Source organism: Pseudoliparis swirei, chromosome 4, assembly GCF_029220125.1.
Source record: "Pseudoliparis swirei isolate HS2019 ecotype Mariana Trench chromosome 4, NWPU_hadal_v1, whole genome shotgun sequence".
Classification (NCBI taxonomy): domain Eukaryota; kingdom Metazoa; phylum Chordata; class Actinopteri; order Perciformes; family Liparidae; genus Pseudoliparis; species Pseudoliparis swirei.
In genome coordinates, this window is record NC_079391.1 from 4,889,665 (window position 1) to 4,906,704 (window position 17,040).

Consider the following 17,040-nt stretch of genomic DNA (forward strand, 5'->3'; position numbering starts at 1 on the left):
CGAATGAAATTACACACACATTACACACAGGGGAATCTTCCTGAGCATTAAAACAACCGTTTACATTTTAATCGTGGTAATAGGTGAACGTCTCACTGAATATAAATATTATATAAATATTATATATCTGACTCACAGAGAAGTTACCAAACCAGAATGAGGAGATCCACGAGCAGATCCCACCTCCCTCTGAAGCGTAACACTCTACCTCGCCACGCCTGACCTCTGACCTCACAGTCGGCTCGGTTACAGTATTATTTTTTTAACGTGAAGCTTAACGAGTCGGCAGATTTTTAAAGAATGTGTTCAGCGGGGCTCTGGCTGCACGGCATGCCGTGTCCTGCGTCACCACACGGGTGAAAAGCTCCTTCTCCTACTGACACTATAACGCTGATTCCTTTTCCTCTCCTCTCATCGATGCCCTTCTTTCTCTCGTCCTTCCCCAATTTGTCTTCCATCCCTCACTCACTCCATCGTCCTGTCACGTACCCTCTTCCCTCGTCCTTTCATCTCCTATTTACCCTTCCTTCCTCGTTTCTTATCTCCGGCACACCTCCTTACCTCCCCCCTCCCTCTCCCTCAGGCTACTGGAGCACCAGCTGCAGACTCAGCGGCGGGGCTACGACAGCGAGGTGGAGTCGTTGCGCGGCGAGCTGCAGAACGTGAAGGAGGACAACAACCGGCAGCAGCAGCTCTTGGCCCAGAACCTGCAGCTGCCTCCGGAGGCGCGGATCGAGGCCAGCCTGCAGCACGAGATCACGCGGCTCACCAACGAGAACCTGGTACGACACTCGGAGAGGAGGAGGAGGAGGAGGAGGAGGAGGAGGAGGAGGAGGAGGAGCTTCAGGCTCAGTTCATGTATAGTGCACAAAAGTCTCCGCACAATAAATGTAATGTAATATAGTAAACACAAGACGGCAGAGACTCCTCGTCTACAAATACATCCCAAACATACAGGTAACAACATTAAATATATATATAATATATATATGCATACATATATATATTTATATATATATGTGTGTATATAATATATATGTATGTGTGTATATATATACATATATATATGTGTATGTATATATATGTGTTTGTGTATATATATATATACATATATATGTGTATATTTATATATATATTAGTATGTGTGTATATATATATATATATATATATATATTAGTATGTGTGTATATATATATGTGTGTATGTGTATATATATGTGTATATATATATGTGTATATTTATATATATATTAGTGTGTGTATATATATATATGTGTATATATACATATATATATATGTATTAGTATGTGTGTATATATATATATATGTGTGTATGTATATATATATATACTGTATGTGTATATTTATATATAGATATATATATATATATCTTCTCACAGCGGTGAAAACGAAGACATTTATATGACATGATTATGTGTGTGTGGCCGTGGAGTGACCATAAATACATCAGGAAGCCTAGTAAGCATTTTTTTTTCTTTTCGACTTTTTTATTCATATAGTCAAAAGTTATAATCTAGTAACATCAACTTTTCTATTTCCACGCTCCCCATAATAGATCCGTCTGATGCAACCACCAAAAAAAACATCAAAGAAATGACGTGATTTCTTTTTTAAAGTAAACACAAGATTCCATAACATTTAATTTATTTTTTGCTCCATTTCGGGTTGCTTCGTTTCCACTTGGGAACCACATATACACACAAAAAACACGTAAAAACTTGTCGCACACACTCATGTGTGTGTGTGGATGGTATCACCTGACAGGAACTCCTGGCCGAAGACCCCAGGGCGTCGCGAGAGGCTCGAGTCATCATTTTACGACGGATGGTTGTATGTAGAGTGTGTGTGTGTGCGTGCATGTGTGTGTGTCTGTTTGCATGTGTCAGAACTAACCGAGGTTGTGCGTTCCGAATGAAGCGGTGCTGTCGGTCGCTCTAACTCTCCACAGCGGCGTCTTCTAACTCACGGCGGAGCGGCTCTGCACCTCCTTCCTGTTTCTAACAGCGAGTCCTCTAGCATCTCATGTTGATTTTAACCCCGCCCCCTTTTATTTGTTTGTTGGTTTTGTTTCCCAGATGTTGGTCAATGCAAAGCCGACACTGTGTGTTTCCTTCTACCAGCTGCACAGTGTGAAGCTCTGCCCTCACGATTCTCTTTTCCTCTCTCTCTCTCTCTGTCACTCCAACCCCCTCCACCCATTCCAGGATCTGATGGAGCAGCTGGAGAAGCAGGACCGAACCACCCGGAAGCTCAAGAAGCAGCTGAAGGTGTACTCCAAGAGGATCGGAGAGATGGGGGGTGAGCAAGGACCGATCAGGAGTCCGTAGACGCGGTGCGTTCGAGCTCCGGGGCATTATCTGACCGTCCTGTGTCGTGTGTCCGTCAGCGGGTCAGGCGGAGGGTCAGACGTCTCCGGGCCAGACGGTGGACGAGCCCATTCACCCCGTCAACATCCCCCGCAGGGAGAAGGATTTCCAAGGGATGCTGGAGTACAAGAAGGAGGACGAGCTCAAACTGGTCAAGAACCTGATCCTGGGTAAGATGGAGGGAAGACGCTCGTTGGTTCAGGAGCTGCTGGTGTCCTTCTGCCAATGAGACTCACATGGACCCGGGAACACATTCAAAGATGACTTTCTAATGCCTCAAATGTCATTTGTTCAAACTAATCAGAACCGGATTCAAGATTCAAGGTTTTATTTGCTATTTGTGTCCCATAGACCATCAGTCCAGACTCATTGGAGATGTAATGCTAACAGTTTAGAAGTAACACAATATAAGAAAGAAAAATACAAAATATAAAAGAAAACACTATAATAACAAAGAAAAAAGAAAATGTATATAAGAAAACACTATAATAAGAAGGAAAAAAATACAAAATACTTAAGAAAACACTATAATAAGAAAGAAATAATACACAATATAAAAGAAAACACTATAATAAGAAAGAAAAATAAAAAATATATAAGAAAACACTATAATAAGAAATAAAAATACAAAATATAAAAGAAAACACTAATAAGAAATACTAAATACTAAAGAAAACACTATAATAAGAAAGAAAAAATACAAAATATAAACGAAAACACGATAATAAGAAAGTAAAAATACTAAATATGAAAGAAAACATGATAATAAGAAAGTAAAAATACTAAAGAAAACACTATAATAAGAAAGAAAAAATATAAAAGAAAACACGATAATAAGAAAAAAATATACGAAATATGAAAAAACACTATAATAACAAAGAAAAAATATATAAGAAAACACTAATAACAAAGAAAAAATATAAAAGAAAACACTATAATAAGAAAGAAAAAATATAAAAGAAAACACTGTACAGAAGGTGCTAATATGAGCAGTTTTAGATACAGTTTTAAATGACAGATGGTAATAATATGTCACTTATTGCACATGGTAAGTGTAGTGAGGTGGTGTTGGGTTATTACAGGGAAGAAGCTGTTGAAGAAAACACCGGCCATATTAAAAATGAAAGCTTCTTTCATGTTTTTTCCTCCAGTCTGACATGTAAAGATCACCCGTAGAGAATCAAGCTTCGTGTGACGTTCAGGGTCGTCTCTCTGTCTCCTGACTCCTCTTGTGTCTCCAGAGCTGAAGCCGCGCGGCGTGGCCGTGAATCTGATCCCAGGTCTGCCGGCCTACATCCTGTTCATGTGCCTGAGACACGCGGACTACGTCAACGACGACCAGAAGGTCCGCACGCTGCTCACCTCCACCATCAACAGCATCAAGAAGATCCTCAAGGTGGGGGGGCGGGGGGGGCATGTGTGTGCGTGTACTGTGTGTTGTGTGTGCGTGCGTGTATATGTGTGCTTGTGTGTAATCTATGTATGTACTTTGTGTGCATGTGTGTGTCTGTATATGTGTGTGTATATATGTGTATGTGTGTATATATGTCTGTGTGTAATATATGTGGGTATATGTGTGTATGTATGTGTGTATATCTGTGTGTGTGATATTTGTATGTGTGTACTGTATGTTTGTGTGTGTGTGTGCGTGTAATATATGTGTGTATGTATATGTGTGTAATTTGTATATGTATGTTTATGTGTGTGTGCGTGTGATACAGTAGTGCTCGACTCACCGACTCACTGACTCACTGACTCACCGACTCACTGACTCACTGACTCACTGACTCACCGACTCACCGACTCACCGACTCACTGACTCACCGACTCACTGACTCACTGACTCAATCACTGACTCACTGACTCACCGACTCAATCACTGACTCAATCACTGACTCACTAACTCACCGACTCACTGACTCACTAACTCACTAACTCACCGACTCACTAACTCACTGACTCACCGACTCACTAACTTACTGACTCACCGACTCACTAACTCACCGACTCACTAACTCACTAACTTACTGACTCACCGACTCACTAACTCACTGACTCACTGACTCACTAACTTACTGACTCACTGACTCACCGACTCAATCACTGACTCACTAACTAACCGACTCACTAACTCACCGACTCACTAACTTACTGACTCACCGACTCACTAACTCACTGACTCAATCACTGACTCACTAACTCACTGACTCACTGACTCACTAACTTACTGACTCACTAACTCACTGACTCACTGACTCACCGACTCAATCACTGACTCACTAACTCACCGACTCACTAACTCACCGACTCACTAACTTACTGACTCAATCACTGACTCACTAACTCACCGACTCAATCACTGACTCACTAACTCACTGACTCACTAACTCACTGACTCACCGACTCACTAACTTACTGACTCACCGACTCACTGACTCACTAACTTACTGACTCACCGACTCACTAACTCACTGACTCAATCACTGACTCACCGACTCACGAACTTACTGACTCACCGACTCACTGACTCACTAACTTACTGACTCACTGACTCACGAACTTACTGACTCATTGACTCACTGGACTTTCTTCTTCCTCTCGACAGAAACGAGGAGACGACTTTGAGACGGTTTCCTTCTGGCTGGCGAACACCTGCCGCTTCCTCCACTGCCTGAAGCAGTACAGCGGCGACGAGGTGAGACCCGGCGGAGAGGAAGTGATGAACACCTGCCTGAAGACGGCAACTTGGCGATCTGATTGTTTTCTGTATCGTTTGTAGACAATAATTCACTGTCCCTGCGACTGATAAAATATCATCAATATTATTTTAAATGGAGTTGCTGAGGAACACAGTGTGTTTCTCTGCGTGTCGTTTCCAGGCCTTCATGAAGCACAACACGCCGAGGCAGAACGAGCACACGCTGTCCAACTTCGACCTGGCGGAGTACCGGCAGGTGATCAGTGACCTGGCCATCCAGATCTACCAGCAGCTCATCAAATGCATGGAGAACATCCTGCAGCCCATGATAGGTGCGTGTGTGAGTGTGTGTGTGTGTGAGTATGTGTGTGTGTGTGAGTGTGTGTGTGTGTGAGATCCTACAAGCTAATACTATTGTAGTATAGATGCACATGCGCATGATACAAATACTTACAAAGTGTGTGTGCGTGTATATTTATGTGTGTGTGTATGTGTATCTATGTATGTGTGTGTGTATAAATATGTGTGTGGGTGTATATATGTGTGGGTGTATGTGTGTATGTCCGCGTGTGTATATATGTATGTGTGTGTGGGTGTATATATATTTTTGTGTATATGTATGTATGTGTGTATGTATGTATGTGTATATATATATATATACATACGTTAATGTGTGTACACGTGCCTGTATGTGTGTGTATGTATGTATGAGTGTGTGTATAAATGTGTGTGGGTGTATGTGTGTATGACCGCGTGTGTATATATGTATGTGTGTGTGGGTGTATATATATTTTTGTGTCTGTGTATGTATGTGTTTGTATGTGTGTATATATATATATATACATATATGTGTATGTATTAATGTGTGTACACGTGTGTGCGTATATGTGTGCACGCGCGTGTGTGTGTATGTATTTATGTATGTGTGTGTGTGTATGTATGTACGTGTGTGTGTGCACGCGCGTGTGTGTGTATATTTATGTGTGTGTGTATGCATGTACGTGTGTGTATGTATGTATGTGTCTGTGTGTGTGTGCGTGTGTTTGTGTATGTATGTATGTGCGTGTGTGCGTGTGTGTGTTCCCTGCAGTCTCCGGCATGCTGGAGCACGAGACCATCCAGGGCGTGTCGGGCGTGAAGCCCACGGGGCTCCGCAAGCGCACGGCGAGCATCGCGGACGAGGGCACCTACACGCTGGACTCCATCCTGCGGCAGCTGAGCGCCTTCCACTCCACGATGTGCCAACACGGCACCGACCCCGAGCTCATCAAGCAGGTGGTGAAGCAGCAGTTCTACATCATCGGAGCCGTCACGCTCAACAACCTGCTGCTGCGCAAGGACATGTGCTCCTGGAGCAAAGGCATGCAGATCAGGTACAGCAGTGGACAAGGGCCAAAGCACACATCATGTTGAGAGAGATTTATTTATTTTTTGCATTTAATATTTGTAAAACATACATTTTGTCACTGTTAAATGGACGAACTATTGGACTGATTACAGAAATACACCGTAATAAATATAACAGTTCATACTGTAATTTTAATAAATTATATTTGAATGTACGAACCACTGGATTTATGACGGAGATTTACTGGAAGATACATTTAAAAGCAACACTGTAATTTTTGCATTTACTATTTATAAAAAAATTCAGTTTGTCACTGTTAAATGTACGAACTATTGGACTGATTACAGAATTACACCGTAATATATATAACAGTCATATATATATACATAACTTTAATTTTAAGAAATTATATTTGTATAACATACATTTTATCATTGTTAAATGTACAAACCACTGGGCTCATAAAGTAAATATACTGGAAGATAAATTTATAATCCAACACTGTAATTTTTGCATTTACTATTTATAAAAGAATACAGTTTGTCACTGTTAAATGTACGAACTATTGGACTGATTACAGAAATACACCGTAATATATTCTCACAGCCAATACTGTAATTTTTGAATTTGTATTTTTTATTTATTTTGCAAACGGAGCTGATATATATTTTTTTGTTTTTACCGATGACGTTTGTGTGTGTGTGTGTGTGTGTGTGCGTGTGCAGGTACAATGTGAGCCAGCAGGAGGAGTGGCTCAGGGACAAAGGCCTCATGATGTGCGGCGCCAAGGAGACCCTGGAGCCGCTGATCCAGGCGGCGCAGCTGCTGCAGGTGAAGAAGAAGACTGACGAAGACGCCGACGCCATCTGCTCCATGTGCCTGGCCCTCACCACCGCGCAGGTACACCGCCGCCCAACAACGACGTTCACATCGTTGTTCTCGACCTAAATCTGTTTACGTACTAAGAAACCAATGTAAAGCAAATGTGGCTCTTTGTCGGCTCATTTAATAAACCTGCAAAAAATAATGTAATTGGAGCGTTTATGTGCGCTTAAGGAAAATATTGAAACACTTTTGCAAGTACAACCAAATTAAAGGGAAATAGTCATTGTAATTAAAACGCCTCGTCATCTAAAGTCTTTTCCGTTGCCTTTTAGCTTTGATTTAATGATTCATCCAATTTGAATATCCTTAAATCTGTTTTTAGGGGAAGTTTATTAATAATTTTTTTTAATTTATGGTTCTCATTGTCATTTTTTCGTGTCTAACCATCCATGGTTTTAATTTCAAACAAAACATTGTCGTAACATTTTATCTAATAATATTCACGATAAAGTTTTCCTCTGTTTTAATAAGGTGGCAGATTAACACAACGTATCCGTATATCTCGATAACCGCTCTGTTATGTCTCTTCCAGATCGTGAAGGTCTTGAACCTCTACACTCCGGTCAATGAGTTTGAGGAGAGAGTGTCTGTGTCATTCATACGCACCATACAGGTAATTTATGGAAAAATATGAAGGACACGAATCCTCCTGGAAAATAGACACCCTCCGAAACCAAGAGCACAAATTGAGTCCACATAAATTTGACTGTGTATTAATTATTTTAATCTTTTCTTCTTCTTTTTCTCCAATTTAGACTCGCTTGCGAGATCGTTGCGAGAGTCCGCAGCTGTTGATGGACACCAAGATGATTTACCCGGTGACGTTCCCCTTCAACCCCTCCTCCCTCGCCCTGGAGACCATCCAGATCCCCAGCTCGCTCAACCTGGGCTTCCTCACCCGCGTCTAAAAAAAAACACGAGACGCCAACCGGATGTAGTGGCCACAGGTGGAATTGCAGGTCAACAATAAATACATCAGAAATTAGGATTTGTATTTGCGCACTTTGAGCAATTATGTCCCAAAAATATCAGCTGAAAAGCCTCCGAGAGCTTCGAATTTAAAACAAGGATTCCAGTTCTCTCTTCCGCCATCCGTTGATCCTGAACTTTGACGCACGGAAAATCAAGAAAAAAAGAAAAAACCATCGCGGACTGAACTTTCAACATGCATCCGTGCAATCCTCCTGCATCCTCTGAGCGTACACGTGCACGCCTAATACACTCACGTGCACTTTCTCGCTTACAAAAAAAAACACACCCACGGTCACCGCTGGTTTAAATCCGTCTGTAAAAGGCCATCGTCCATTCCACTGCTTGTAAAAAAAACGCCTCCTGATAGAAGCCCCGAAGCCCCGGGACCGGGTCTCCCGCCTCCGGTACTCGCTCTGCATCCACACCCCGGGGTCCGTTTGAGTCGTCCCGATACTCGGTTCCCCCAGCTCCCTCCTTCGTCGTCTCAACTCGCCGTTAAGATCGTTTCTTCTCGTCGGCCATTTTTAGAAATCCAGTCGGGCCGATGAGGAATCTTAATTCTCCGGTGAGAATGAAGGGAACGATACGCGGGAGCGGTCCCAATAAAGAGGGGTCGAGACCTCGCAAAGAGGAACGACTTCGTGAATTGAAGTCTCGCCTCGAATGTCTGGTCTGTATTTAACGCCGAGTACCGGTAGGAAGCCGCCTGATTGGCTTACAGTTAGCTCTCTCCACGCCACGTTGAGGCTTCATCATTTCCCCCTCTGAACACAGCAAGCCAAGACGGATCTGTACTACATTATTTATACATATATATAAATATGAAAAACACATATATATTTTATTTATTGCATTTACCTCCGTCCCTCTATTAGATTAGAAGCGTTCTCCTCATGTCTACTTCCTGTCTACTTCCTCTCTACTTCCTGTTGTGCCATTTAGTATTAACAGTCAACCAAATTTGCCTCTTGCCCTCTTGTGAACCTTATTGTTTTGCCTCATGACCTTTTTACCCTTTCAAAAACTTAATTTTCATTCAATAACTTATCTTTTGAAGGTGCTTACATATATATATAAATATGTATATATAAATATTTATATATATATATGTATATATATATATATATATATATAGGGGCTCGTGAATGGTCATCAAAACTGGACCCTTTTTTTTATTATTTATTTAATGTTTTTTGTTTTTTTTAAACCGACCAACTAAATGAAATAATTGAATAGCACGGTGAACGAAGACAGTATGCGCTGAGAATTAAATCTATTTTACCACGGTGGAGAATCTCATTAAATGCCATATTGAATACACATATAAAGAGAGGTTAGTATGTGAAGTAGTTTTGTGTTTGATGTCCATTGGGACCACGTGTTATCAGCCTTCTGTTACATCACTCGGTAGTTTAAAGTGCATTTATGTGGCAAGGAAGGCGGAAACTGAAGGAATTAATTAACCACGTGAATGTTTCAAATTGTTGATGAATATCATGATTTTAGTTGCACATCGTCGGCCTTATCTGAATGATTTTGCTATCCGAACGACTTAAACACACGATCGACATTGTAGCTTTGTTTTTGTTTTCTTTCTCGACTGTAAAATGAATATAAATTGTTAAATGTGGTCATTTCTTTTATTTTGATCAGGTGTCCCTTTTGTCCTTCGGTCCTGATGCACTCGCGACACATTGCTGAGGAGGTTCAGATAAAGAGATGAGCCTCCCACTGAACCGCTTCCTTCCCCACATTCCCTCAGTCGGGCGGCCGCTTCGCTTTCTGAAATTATTGATTTTTATACAATCAATTTCTGAAATCATTTATTTTTCTTTTCCTGCTGTTTTATTTTGAAAAAAAACGATGAATTAATCGATGCAAGCCACGAGTAAGAAGTAAAACACTCCTGATGGTTTGGTTGCTGGCCTAGTTTCAGAGGAGGAACACACACACACACACACACACACACACACGTTCATTCATGTTGTTGTTGTTCCCCAGGGCTTCTCTTGGGCTCTCATATAGGAGAAAGTGTCATTCCTCGGTTGTATGACACGACGCAGACATTATAAATGACCATTGTTCTTATCAGCACTATAGCGTCGATTATGTGCCATTTTAAAGAATTGTTTAAAAAACAACCGGAATGTGTGTGTCATCGGGCTGTCGTAGTGACCTCTGACCCTCGTGGACGTGTGACACACTGGGCCGTTTGAGGTTCCTGGTCTCCGTGCTTAGTGAATGTGTTCACCGTTAAGAAACTTGAGAAAACTTGGAATAAATTGTCAAATCTGTAAAAGTCAAATAAATATAATTCAGCACTGTTGGATTGTCTCTGGGGGATTATTTATGAATTTAATTTTTTTCCCTCATTCTTGAGTCTTTTTAGATAAAAATTCAAAATACGTCAAATTACGTCGATTTATAACTGTTTTGAATAAAAATGTATTTGAATACAATACATCAAATATTTCTGGATTTTCGTTTAACCCTCATTCTTTATTCTTTTAAGAACATTTTATTTTTTTATTTTTACCGAGTCATCAAATATACTGAATACGCATTATTGATCTATTGGTGAAGACGTCTGTTGATTTTTTTTTCCTTCTCCTTTAAAAAAAAATTGTCTTGCTCTTTTATAACAATAACTGAAGACTGACGGTACAAACAAAGGTGAACAAAATACGTCAAAATATGTTAAAATACGTCAGAAATGCAAATTTATAACACTTTTGAATCAAAATGTTTTTATGCCTTACATCAAATATTTCTGGATTTTTTTTAACCCTCATTCTTTGAAGAATATTTTTATTTTTTATTTTTACCGAGCCATTAAATAAACTGAATACGGATCATTGATATTTTGGAGAAGATTCCTGTTGATTTTTTTTAGTTACTCCTTTTTTTTGTGCTCTTTCATAACAATAACTGAAGACTGATGGTAATTTAGAGCTTGATGTAATAAGAATAAACACAACTTTAACATCCAACAAAAAGGTGAACGAAATACATCAAAATACGTCAAAATGTCAAATTCCTTTAAAATGTCAAAATTCGTCGATTTATAACACTTTTGAATCAAAATGTATTTGAATACAATACATCAAATAGGTGATGCGATATTTTACATTGTGTAGTTTAAGGGGTTTTAAAATATAACATCTATAATGGGGAGTGGATTAGGCTGTTAATGTAACTTTCGAGGCCTCGCAGGTGTGGTGATGGACGTGTGGAGCTTACTCTCTCCACTAAGAGGCTTACGGTTCCCTCGCTCACGATCCTCCTCACCGGAAAACTCAACTCGCTTCTTCGGGGATAAACACCTGCTGCACAGAGGGGAAAAAACACATTTTATTGTGAGGTAAGATTTAAAACTGTGTGTTTGGTGTTTTAAATGTGTGTCGAGTGGATGGAACCCGATGTGCACATCTGAGTAGAGAGTGTAGAGTTTATAACTCGTGATGAACAGTTTAAATTGAGGTTAGTTGTGTGTGTGAAGATCAACAGTAACGTTTACCTTCGGTCACTTGAGAATTTAATTTAGTTGAGAATTGAACGGCGGCTCAATTTGAAGTCAAATTGCAAAACATAACTTTATTTTATTCTACAATTTGTACAATATAATACCCGTATTAATGTAAGGACTGAAAATATCACGATTCACTTTTCTCTTTTAATAAGGTTGTAGTTTTATGAATATATACATTCATTTTTTTCCAAAAAATGTAATGTAACAATGTGGAGGAACACATATTATTATGTAAAAATTATGTCATATATATATATATTTTTTATATATATAAAGAACTCACATTTAATAGTTATTGTGTTGTTTGGGAGTTTATTCTGGACATGTGCCGTCCCCAGAATAGCTGCACTCCTTTCCTCTGGAGCTCAGAGAAGGATCAGGCCGGAGCAGATTACCGACTGCTTATCTCCAAACACAAACACACACACACACACACACACACACACACACAAACGGGCCGAGTGGTCGCAACGTGGCGCAGAACACCAAGAGAACCCTCCATAACCCAAAGGTGCTCCTCGTCGGTGACCTGCTGCAGTCATGTGCGACCAGACGTTCGTGGCCGCGACCTTTGGCCCCTGCGACAGCTGCGGGAAGGCCAGCCCTCTCCTGAACATCTACATCAAGACCGAGGCCATCAACTACTGCTCCTTCTGCGTGGAAGTGGTAGGTGGTCAGTGGGTCATTTCATCTCAGAAGCTCTGACGAGGAAATTATAAAACAATAACACACCACTCAGCAGCACACACACACACACACACAGGGAGTCATGAGGACCTTTGACTGGAGCCTTTATGTGTGTTTAAGGAGAATATTGAAACATGTTTGCAAGAAAAGTGAAATATTAATGTGTGTGATTAAAACTCTTCGTCATCTAAAGTCTTTAAAAATGACTTTTAGATTTAATGATTGGCAAATTTAAACATTCTTAAATCTGTTTGGGGGGGAAATGGATTATTTTCTTCATGGTTTTCATCTAAATTAATTTTAATGAGGGAGCAGGAGGAGGGAGGAGATGGGAGGAGGAGGAAGAGGAGGAGGACGAGGGAGCAGGAGGGGGGAGGAGGACGAGGGCGAGGGAGCAGGAGGAGGGACGAGATGGGAGAAGGGGGAGGAAGAGGAGGATGAGGACGAGGGAGCAGGAGGAGGGACGAGATGGGAGGAGGAGTAGGAAAAGGAGGATGAGGACGAGGGAGCAGGAGGAGGGAGGAGATGGGGGAGGAGGAGATGCAGGGGGCTGACCCACTGAAGCAGAGTAAAGCTGTGAATGTGGAGGAGAGAAGAGGAGGAGGAGGAGGAGGGGGAAGCAGCAGGAGGAGGAGGAGCAGGAGGAAGAGGAGGAGGGGGAATCAGCAGGAGGAGGAGGAGGAAGAGGAAGAGTAGGAGGAGGGGGAAGCAGCAGGAGGAGGAGGAGGAAGATGAGGAGGAGGAGCAGGGGAAGCAGAGGGCTGACCCACTGAGGCGCAGCATGAGATGTGAATGTGTCGCGCGGCGCATCATCACTTTCGCTCTCGGGGACGAATTTAACGAACCTCCTCCACGCGCCCTCCTGACTGTGTTGTTGTTGTTGTTGTTGTTGTTGTTATTGTTGTTGTCGTCTTTCCCCCTCGCGAAGATGGCTTGCCAGCAGCTCCAAGGAGGGGAGACCGTGGCGTCCCTGAAGAAGGAGAGCGAGATTCTGAAGAAGAAGCTCGAGGAGGAGCGCGCGAAGCTGAGCGACGTCGAGCGTAAGGTCTCCTCCTGTTTACAAGCACTCGCGTGTTCGTGAAGTTATGATCATATTCATGTTTCTGCTGCTTTATACTTCCACTTTAATATTTCAGAGTAAAGTGTATGTGCTTTGTACTCTATTTTATTTATTTTATTTATTTTATTTATTTTATTTATTTTATTTATTTTATTTATTTTATTTATTTTATTTATTTTATTTTATTTTATTCATTTCATTTTATTTTATTTCTATTTATCTATATAGACACTAAACTTGGCTGGATAACATTTCTACAACATTTAAATATTAACATTAGTTGGTTGTATAAAATAGTTAAAATCAGCTTCAAGTTGACATGAATGGACGCTAACATGTTTAAGCATCTCTATAATAAACCAATAATATGGATTATATTATATAATATTCCATATTGGTTCAACAACTTGATATATCTCACTAAAAATATCTTTCTTGATCTCCTAAACCAAATCGAGGAAACTGTTTGCATTAAATTATTATGTAGAAGAAGTAAAGCTGTTTTTAGTATTAATTAATCAATGTTTTGTATGTAACAAATTCTTCTTTTAATGTTTATCTAACTTACTTTTGTAGGTTAAGTAACTAATATTTGCAAGTCAAGTGTACAACATTCTTTGGATTACGTTGACTTTCTCGTAAAGTAAACTTAATTGTGTAAGTTAATTTAACTTGCACGTGCGTGTTAAGTTACGTTGAACCAACTTCATCTTGTAAGTTATTTTAACTTAAATGTGCTTGTCAATTTAAATTGAATTGACTTTCAAAATAAAGTTGACTGGATTTCACAAATTAGTTTGACTACTTGGAAAATTGATTCGTTGCAAACAAAAATGTGTGTAATTCATAAAAGGAAACAGCTTTTCTTATTATATGCAATAAATTATTGCAATTGTACTAAGATTAAGTAGATCAAGCAATATATTTGCATATGGCACCATTCTACAGCATTTGAAGTACTTTTACTTTTGATACTTCAAGTGAGCCGACTTGTAAGCGTAATATGTTTTAGATCGATGTTTCCCTCCTTGAAGGTTGTGAGTAGCGATGATGTCGTGTGCTCCTCAGTGAACCAGGTGGCGGAGAAGATCGAGGTCCTGGGGGCCCTCTGCGTGAAGACCAGGCGGGTGCTGAAGGGCCACGGCAACAAGGTGCTGTGCATGGACTGGTGCAAAGACAAGCGCCGGCTGGTCAGCTCGTCACAGGTCGGCACACACACACACGCACACACACACACACATGTATATAATGCAGTACATCATGCTGAGCATCACGATGCTATACGGGCTCTATTTATGTTGTTATGTAATGCAGATGTTTATTTCTTCTTTAGGATGGAAAAGTGATCGTCTGGGATGCATTTACTCTCAATAAGGTGAGTAGAAACACATCTACCCCTGGGGATGAATAAAGTATCAATCCATTTATCTATCCATCCATCTATCTATCCATCTAACTATCTATGTATCTATCCATCTATCTATCAATGTATCTATCTATCTATCCATCCATTTATCCATCCATCTATCCATCAATCCATCTATCCATCTAACTATCTATGTATCTATCCATCTATCTTTCTATCTATGTATCTATCCATCTATCTATCTATCCATCTATCTATCCATCCATCATCTATCTATCTATCTATCTATTTATTTATCTATCGATCTATCCATCTATCCATCTCTCTCTCTATCCATCTATCTATCTATATATCTATCCATATATCTATATATTTATCCATCTATCCATCTCTCTCTCTCTCTATCCATCCATCTATCTATCTACGTGTGAAAAACTGTTGCCTCTAAGAGTGCAACCCGATCACGGAGGAAATATGCGTTTAAAGATTATCTATCCATCTGCCACCTATAATGTGTGTGTGTGTGTGTGTTTCTGTTGGTGTGTGTGTTTGTGTGTGTCTGCGCGTGCCTGAGTGCACTTAAACTCAGCCTGATTTGACCATCATGAAACCTCACTCAGCATAATCCCTATTAATGCAGGTTTTACCACGGTGTGTGTGTGTGTGTGTGTGTGTGTGTCTGTGGAAGAGAATATTTGCTTTATGCTTATCATGTTTCATGTATGTTTCTACAGGAACATGCAGTAAGCCTGCCTTGCACATGGGTTCTGGCGTGTGCCTATGCGCCCTCAGGCTGTGCCGTGGCATGCGGGTGAGTACAGAGAATGTATCTTTTTTTTATTACCTGGAATTTTATTTTATTTTTTAAACTACTATTTCCAATAAATAAAAATAATCAAAAAACAGTTAAATAAAATAATAAAAAAACTTCGATTTATTTTGAATACAAAGTTATTGTTATTGTGAAAAAAAATGTGTATGTAATTTAGAGATATATTATCTTATTGTGTTAATTAATTATTTTAAATGACCCATGTTATTATATCAGTAAATACTGTATACAAATGTTTATAAATGTGTATATTTGGTGACTACTTATTGCTCACTGGAACTAAAATATTTTATTCAATATTCTGAATCTGACACATCATGTTCATTTAATACTCAGTCCTACTTATTCTTCCCTCAGTTGGGATCATTATGGGATATCCAGAGTGAGCCTCTTCTTCTCCTTCTTCTGACCTCCTCTTCCTCTCCTCTCAGCGGATTGGACAACAAGTGCTCCGTGTTCCCGCTGTCGCTCGACAAAAACGAGAACCTGTCCGCGAAGAAGAAATCTGTCGCCATGCACACCAACTACGTGTCCGGCTGCAGCTTCACCAGCTCCGACATGCAGGTGAGCGCCAAAAGATTCTGGGAACTTCAAAATAAGAGCTTATTTTTTTCTTTCTTTAATAGATGAAACCGATAAGCCGACACACTGAGGGTGGAGGAGGTCTTCTGTCCCGAGAGTATTAATAGACACTGAGTGGCTCTTATCACGGAAAGAGGAGCACACGGACCTGAGGGCAGAACATTGAACACACGGAGACACATACACACTCTCACACACACAGAGACACATACACACTCTCACACACACAGAGACACACACACACTCTCACACACACAGAGACACATACACACTCTCACACACACAGAGACACATACACTCTCACACACAGAGACACATACACACTCTCACACACACAGAGACACATACACACTCTCACACACACAGACACACACACTCTCACACACACAGAGACACACACACTCTCACACACAGAGACACATACACACTCTCACACACACAGACACATACACACTCTCACACACACAAAGACACATACACACTCTCACACACACACACACACACACAGACACAGGCACACACACTCTCACACACACAAAGACACATACACACTCTCACACACAGAGACACATACACACTCTCATGCACACGGACACAGGCACACACACTCTCTCACACACAGAGACACATGCACACGCACACACACACATGCACACGCACACACACACAGAGACATGCACACACACTCTCACACA

At 40.6% G+C, this 17,040-nt stretch overlaps 2 protein-coding genes across 4 annotated transcripts in view; both read left to right on the plus strand.

Annotated features, from left to right (window-relative positions):
* myo5aa (myosin VAa) overlaps positions 1–10,615 on the plus strand; it is a 60,988-nt gene extending 50,373 nt beyond the window's left edge. The window contains 11 exon segments of the mRNA XM_056412710.1: positions 584–782; positions 1,785–1,850; positions 2,225–2,318; positions 2,407–2,556; positions 3,628–3,782; positions 4,992–5,081; positions 5,266–5,416; positions 6,175–6,457; positions 7,158–7,332; positions 7,850–7,930; positions 8,073–10,615. Of these exon segments, the coding sequence (XP_056268685.1) occupies positions 584–782; positions 1,785–1,850; positions 2,225–2,318; positions 2,407–2,556; positions 3,628–3,782; positions 4,992–5,081; positions 5,266–5,416; positions 6,175–6,457; positions 7,158–7,332; positions 7,850–7,930; positions 8,073–8,225 (1,597 nt within the window). The 3' untranslated portion in view covers positions 8,226–10,615.
* A 935-nt stretch (positions 10,616–11,550) lies between these two features.
* Positions 11,551–17,040, plus strand: part of gnb5b (guanine nucleotide binding protein (G protein), beta 5b) — a 9,670-nt gene continuing 4,180 nt past the window's right edge. The window contains exons 1-7 of one of the 3 annotated variants that reach the window (XM_056413560.1): positions 11,551–11,650; positions 12,330–12,484; positions 13,434–13,545; positions 14,634–14,770; positions 14,899–14,940; positions 15,666–15,742; positions 16,195–16,327. In XM_056413560.1, coding sequence (XP_056269535.1) covers positions 12,359–12,484; positions 13,434–13,545; positions 14,634–14,770; positions 14,899–14,940; positions 15,666–15,742; positions 16,195–16,327 — 627 coding nt within the window. In that variant the 5' untranslated portion in view covers positions 11,551–11,650; positions 12,330–12,358. Of the gene's footprint in view, positions 11,651–12,156; positions 12,485–13,257; positions 13,546–14,633; positions 14,771–14,898; positions 14,941–15,665; positions 15,743–16,194; positions 16,328–17,040 lie in introns of those variants that run through there. The other 2 variants (XM_056413559.1, XM_056413558.1) reach the window with 2 other exon arrangements.